The sequence below is a fragment of the Bison bison genome, unplaced genomic scaffold (genome assembly GCF_000754665.1).
Source record: "Bison bison bison isolate TAMUID 2011002044 unplaced genomic scaffold, Bison_UMD1.0 scf7180017864353, whole genome shotgun sequence".
Classification (NCBI taxonomy): Eukaryota; Metazoa; Chordata; class Mammalia; order Artiodactyla; family Bovidae; genus Bison; species Bison bison.
The window spans coordinates 3,835,158-3,842,500 of NW_011494925.1; the positions used below are offsets into that span (position 1 = coordinate 3,835,158).

Here is a 7,343-nt window from a genome sequence, read left to right on the forward strand (position 1 = left end):
CTTCGCATGGAAGGGATAGGGCATAATGGTAGCTGACGATTTATGGGCCGTTTTCCTGAGCTCTGAGCATAAATCCATCTTCCCTACTGGACCTCACCACCAGTCAGCAGGGTATGTTTTAATTGTTATTTTAATTTCACATTGGCAGAAAGACACTGTCGAATAGCTCCCTTCAAGGGGCTGTTGGTCCCTGTGCTTTTGGTTCATGCGTGCCTGCACGTGTGAGGCATGTATCGCTTTCCCTAAACTGCACCCCGTGGGGTACTTACCGACTGCTCCAGAGACGCAAGACTCGCTTCGTGACAGGGTCTGTGCCTCCCCGGATGCTGTGAGCAGGTGCTGAAGGGCAGGTCCACAGTGGACCAAACCATCTTATCAAGAACGGAGGCTGGTTATGTTGTATCTATAGTAGTGTGTATATTTTAATCCTGACCTCCTAATGTAAAACCTACCCTTTTCCCCCCTTGGTTTTCTATGTCTGTGAGTCTATGTCTGCTTTGTAAATAAATTCATGTCATATTTTAAATTCCACATATAAGTGATATCACAGGATATTTGTATTTCTCTGTCTGATGTATTTCACTTAGTATGCTCCTTAGATCCTGAGGTCTATCCACGTTGCTGACAAGGACTTACTATATAGCACAGGAAACTATGCTCAATATCTTATAATAGCTTGTAATGGAAAAAAATCTGAAAAAGAATATACACATGTTATTGGACAATATATACACATTATTGTACATATATATACATAACTATACATATACATATAGATAGACATATAGTTATGGAGAAGGTGATGGCACCCCACTCCAGTACTCTTGCCTGGAAAATCCCATGGACGGAGGAGCCTGGTGGGCTGCCGTCTATGGGGTCGCACAGAGTCGGACACGACTGAGCGACTTAGCAGCAGCATATATTCATATACATACATATATACGTGTACATATATACACATAACTCAGCCACTCTGCTGTGTACCTGAAACTAACACAGCAATGTAAATCAACTCTATTTCAACAAAAATGAAAAAAACAGATGCTAAGACACCCCGCCATTTTTAGTGTTGTTTTCACATCCCGGTAACTTCTCAATCTAGGGAAAGAAGAATACAGAAGACTCAAGCACACAGAATTAAAATATGTATCTTATTTGACTTTTTTAAAAAAAATATCAACTCTACTATCAAGAATTATGTGAACCGATACATACTGGGAAACATTATTTATTTTGTATAGCATTTTTGGGGCCAATATTCCATACTTTGCTCATGTTAACAGTAATAAGGTTCTCAAACATTCCTCCTTTCACAAGTTGAATAGCATGATACGAAAAGTCTACAAAAAAATGGAGTTCCAAGGTTAAAATGCCCACACTAGTAGTATTGAGAACTCAGAGTTTTATATTTTTACTTCTGAAATATGATCACAATTCTGGGCCATAATTAGAACATTAGTTACAGAAAACCTAAATTAAAAAAAAAAAAACACCAATAAACCCCCAAATTAGCTAATAAAGTTTGCATACATTTTGTCTCTAAACAAGTACTATAAATAGCAAGCAATTTAATAAAACAAGACACTGGACAGTATAGAGAGCAGTAATTATGAATGCACCAAGTCAGGCCATTTGTACCTGGGCTACATTCATAAACCTTGTGCTGTAAGCCCTAGGAAACTCAGGCCCGAAGCTGATCATGCTCTGTCTTCGCCTATCATTTTTTTTTTTTTTCCCTGAAAGTTGCATGCTGCTCGTCTGTTTCCATATAAATCTAAAATATGCTGTTTATCCCATATGCACATGTGGTCAAGTGATCAAGAAACATATTTTCAGTCCTGAGCACTCCCTGCCCCATTTTAAAGGAAATCCTGTATGTAGTAAATTCACGCTAATTGGGAGCTCTATGAAGGGGTTAAAACGCTGTCCATTACAAGTCGGGTGGCCATTATAAATGTTACCCAAATAAAAGCCAGAAACAGGAAGCCAAAAAGCAGGTCCCTACGGCAGGCATGTCTTAAATGATATCATTTGTCAAGTTTCCAGCATCTTGTGGTGGGTGAACACACACAAAAAAGGAGGTCTGTGTTGTACCAAGGACGTTACATCCTCATTAGCTGGAATGTTCTTTAAGTACATAATGCAAGATTTTCATTTTAATAAAATGAAATGGTGACTTGTCACTGCACTTTCATTAGGTAAATACTGCATGTAATACTAATGACCATTTATAAAGGCGCTATCCTCCTGAGAAACTCCATTCAGATGAAATCATATAATAACAATTTTTAGAGCACATCATGAAAAACTTCTCTGTAGTTTCTCTGCAAACTATATCCTGATTTTTTTTTTTTTTAATGCTGAAGGCGGTGAACAATGGAAGTCATCATCAGATGGACCTGCAATGACATTGTTGGTATTTTTTGCAAAACCAAATTTGAAGGAAGAGCATTTGGCCTTTTACAAATCACAGTGGGACGGGAGGGAATAGCTGGGACTCCCTTGTTTCTTGGCATAACTGGAGCCAAGGCTCTCCATCTGCCCAGCCAGGGACCTCAAGGCTGATGTGCAGAGAAGGCCACCCTGAGAACCCAGAAATAATTCATCCACCGGGATCGTTCAGCCCCGGCCCCGTCTCTAAAACAAAGACTGACAATTGCCCTGAATTATGGATGTACTTTTTGTGATATGTAATACAGTTCAGAAGAAAGGCGGAGAGAGGATCGCACCATTTCACCTCCCATTAGAGGCTGGGCTTGAACGATAATCCCAGAAGATGAAACTGATGCTGAACTATGACCCTCAATTTACAAATCATTTTTCAGAAGAATAAAAAAAAAAAGTTTAAACATATTTTTGGCATTATCTGAATGGGCAGAATCTCTCATGCTTGTTTTCTAAGAATAAATGGAAACAGTATGCTCTGTAGTTTCTTAGTTTGGGGAGAGACAGAACATGAGGTTTTGAGATTATATTTTATTTTAAACCTGGTTGTTTGAATTTTTTTTTAACATAGCTGAATTTAGTGTATGCCTTCAAAACATAATAAATTTCTATTCTGTAGCTTCAGGGATCCATCCGTTAAAATGTTGGTCTTTCATCTTTATTACTCTCCCATTAAAATGAAAGAAACCGGGACGCACTTCAGTTTAGAAGAAGCAATTTAGTTGGCAATGTCCTTACTACTCAAGTCTTGACAGAGGGAGAAAGCCCATGATTGCTTAGACTTCACACATCTGTCTGCCTAGGACACAACTAAGCCTATCGGACAGAGACTACCTTACAGTGAATAATATTCTCTGATGAGCTGATTTGATTCCAGCGTTGCTCCACTACCAGTCATTCCCTTGCAGTTACATTCATAAAACCTGTCCCCTCCCCTTTGTTTGCCTGGGTCTCTAAAAGGGAGGCCAAGTCCCCTTCGGTTTCGCTACAGCTGTTAGGTCTGAAAGGGACAGATTAATACCCGAGCAGCACACTGGCCTGGCTTCTCCGGTGCCCTGCACTAGTAACCCCTGGCTATAATGAGGACGCAAAGAGCCTCCCATCGGGCTGTTACCCTTCTTCATAACTCAAAAGCGTCACAGTGGCAATAGCCTCCAGGGCTATTTGTCTTTAGTGCAGTTGTGACACTCCGGCATGATCCATAATTTGGCAACTATTTACCGTGACATTTCCCTTCAGTGCAGCCATAACATTCAGTGAAGCCATTATTTGGCTCCATTTACCATATAAATTGTATTGTTGTGCATGCATGCTAGCAGCTACATTAGGTACCTGAAAATGAGTAAATCTTGTAAAATAGATCCTAACAGCTATTCAGCGGTAGGACTGCCTTGCCTCTCAGACAGAAGGAGAGAAAAATTAAATACGGTCACCAAGTTTCCTAGAATATCTCTAATCCGGTGTCTGTTTAGCCTGTTAGAGACGCTGAAACCCAAGGCTCTGAAAAAGTCTGGTGGGCGTGGCTTCGTTAGACAGGCAGGGTGGGGTTCCCACCTCCGCGATGAAAACCCGGAGCAGCCTCTGGGGAGCTGAGGAAGGAGGAGACGAAGGTGGGTCAGCCGTGGGCTTGATTCAGAGGGGAAGGCGCCGGGCTGGGTACCTTCACGGGTGTGACGTCAGGTGATGGTGGCAAGAAGCATCTTGTCCCAACAGGCCGCGTGGAGACCTGAAGCGTGACATGGCATCAGTGGTGGCTACTCTACTTCCAGGTCAGGGAGAAAACCCGCCTTCCCAAAGTCTTGAATGAGAAGCAAATGCACGCTCATCTTAGGTCACTTCAGTCCCTGCTTTGCGGGATGCTGTTTGACACACCCCAGTAGGCGGATGAAGGGTTCTGTTCCGTGTCTACAGAGCTTTCCCTGTACGGCCATGTTTTGTTATGTTGACTCTTACTGTGGATGGAGCATATACTTCATTTCCCGTGCATGTACTAAATTTTTAAAGTCTCCCGAATCTCTAGTTTCCCTTTACCAAACCTGCTCTTTTGTCCATATGAGTTTTCAACACTACTTTGCTTCTTAAGGAAAGAGAGAAATTTTCCATCCCACACATGCCTCACCAGCATGATTGTGCATAAAATCATTAAATAAAGAGACACTTCTTTAAAAGAGGTCTGTGCTCATTTAATTTTTTTTCTAATGACCTAACAGAGTCAGAGTTTTGGGAGAATCCTTCCAAATTTCTATTTAGAGAATTGGCTGGTAATTTATGGAAGGAGAAGGGCCATTTCCTGAGAATATGGACTCTTGAGAAGTGACTGACTTGCTCTCTCTCTCATTTATTAACAACTTGTTAGCATTATACCAAAATCTCCCATAGCAAAGAACTCATGAACTGTTTTCAAGCCCGATTTTAAAATCTCATCAAGTTGAAGACATGCTGATTTGATCAGATCTTGCATCAGGAATTAATTTAGTTCCCTGGAACAATAAAATCTGGAATGAGACTGTCCATGAGTGAAGAACTGAATGTAAAGGTTTTACCTCTGTGCCATGGAGGGAAGTTTTATTAGCACTTTTTTTTGGCAAGGGAAAGCAAAAAAAAAAAAGGAAGCAAAGAAAAGAGAGAGACCTATACATTAAACTTTACTTTTGTTTTTTAAAAAAATATTATCTCCATTACCAACTAAAAATAAATTGATTTGAGTAATTCTGGGGCATAAAATGCCCATTTTTTTTTCTCTTATGCCATTGTTCTGCTTTTATAGCTTACTGTTGACAGAGGGAGGTAATTCAACGACAATTTTTCCAGTGTTTTTTCTCATGTACATATAATCGACGGCCCGGAAGACGGATTCCAGGCCGGTAAACCTGCCCTCTGCAGACAGACCTCCAGTGTCCACCTCACAAACCAGCTCACCACCCGCATACATCTTGAGCAAGTGGTCCATGGCACCTCGAAACTCAGGAAGGTAATGGTTCAAGAAGAAGCCCTGGACACTGGCAGATTTCTTCAGCAGTTTGGCTGGAAGTGTTCCTGCTTTCACGGGCGACAGGCCAGTAGGAGTCTGGTAGCCAGAGACGAACCCGATGACTATCAAGCGCCCTCGGGTAGCCAAGGCGTCCACGGCCAAGTCAAACATGGCTCCCCCGACGGACTCATACACCACGTCCACACCTTGGGGGTACTCCTGCCTCAGGACGGTGCCCACGTGCTCGGTGTTATAGTTGACGGGCCGGTCGCAGCCAACAGACTTCAGAAAAGCAGACTTCTCGGCAGAAGAGCATGTTCCAATGACGTGGCACTTGGCCTTCTTTGCGAGCTGGACGGCGAACTGGCCGGTGCCCCCGGCTGCCGCGGTCACCAGGACCTTCTTCCCTTCCGACAGCCCCCCGAGCTCTTTCAGGCTGATGTAGGCTGTGGTCCCACTCACCAGGAGCGTGAGATACTCGGGTTTCAGGCCCGGCACTGGGATGGCGACCCTGGCAGGCACCACCGTGTACTCAGCGAAGGAACCAGGCGCCATGTAGGCCACAGCCTGGCCGACCATGAACGCAGCGCTGGCAGAGAGGCCCAAGGCCACCACCTCCCCGACACCTTCGAAGCCTGCGTCGAAGGGGGTCTTGACTGAAGGGTCGTAGCGGCCAGCCGAATAGTTGATGTCAGAAGCATTGACACCAACAAATCTAGAGGAAAACAAACACACACACACGTTCAGGTGCTTTCTTTGTCAAGGCTTTTTCTGTTCCTCTAAATCTGGTGACCGTGGAGGGTGGTGAAGCTGTTATCTATTCTGATAGAATTTGAGAAAAACAAACACCCAAAACTCTTGATATGCACTTCAAAAAAAAAAAAGAAAGAAATCAAACAAATGTGAGCTAAACAGTGATTCCATATCAGAGTTTTGGTTTATTGTATTCTTTCATTAGGTTAGGAATAATTTCACGTCCCTCTAAACAGTTTGTTTATTTCATACGCCATTTATTCCCTTTCTCTTTCTTTCAAAAGAGAGGAAAAAAACAATTCAGGAAGCCCTCATACACAAACTTCACTAGAGCTATGAGTTGGAAATTAATTGGTCTCTTAGCAAAGATGTTAAAAACAACAGAGGGATAAAATATATTCAAAGAGGTAGACTTGTATTGATTCTGGCAACAATTTAACACTTCAGATAATAATAGTAACGACAATGATATTATTAAAGATTGATGTAATGTACAAGGTCACTGGCTGTTACACATTACTGCAGGGCTTGTTTCAAACAGTGTGAGAGGCTGCAGCAAATTTTCCTTCTGATGTAACTGTGTCCAGTGTGAAAATATGCATTTTGATTAATTGAACAAAAATTGTCTCATAAGGGTAGAGAGATTTTTATGGAACATCCAACATTTTACAGTCCTTCCCAGATGAAAAGGAAAGCAAATCGACACTGTATTTTTCCTCAACAAGAAGCAGAGACATACTTGATTAATACCAGATGATTATTTTCACTTTGGTATCCAGAGTCAATTTAATTGCCAGGCTGGTATTTTTACCAGCTTTTTTTCATCTCAGTATACCTCATAACAAAAATATCCTGATACATAAGGGGAAAAGCCATTCTCCTAAGGATGTCGGGAGGTGGCCGAGACACACTACTGGAGGACCCTAAAGACGCCATTTCCACCTGTAATGAAAGGAAAAGGTGCTGGGATCTGGGGGCAGGAGGGAAGCTGGTAAGTAGGGTTCATGTTAAAATAATTTAACTTAATAAACCCCAAACTGCCCCGCACAAGGACTCACTTCCACTTTGTATAGAGACAATACTTAGCCCTCGTAAATGTGCCCTTATGACGGTGCCCGGCATACACGATTGGACACTCTCTACATATTTCATCAACAGAAATAAGAAAGCAGGA

At 42.3% G+C, this 7,343-nt stretch overlaps 1 protein-coding gene across 1 annotated transcript in view; it reads right to left on the bottom strand.

Annotated features, from left to right (window-relative positions):
- Nucleotides 1-1,212: 1,212 nt before the first annotated feature.
- The window catches only part of ZADH2 (zinc binding alcohol dehydrogenase domain containing 2), a 10,014-nt gene continuing 3,883 nt past the window's right edge, over nucleotides 1,213-7,343 (bottom strand). The window contains exon 2 of the mRNA XM_010855056.1: nucleotides 1,213-6,131. Within this exon, the coding sequence (XP_010853358.1) occupies nucleotides 5,207-6,131 (925 nt within the window). The 3' untranslated portion in view covers nucleotides 1,213-5,206. The remainder of the gene's footprint in view (nucleotides 6,132-7,343) is intronic.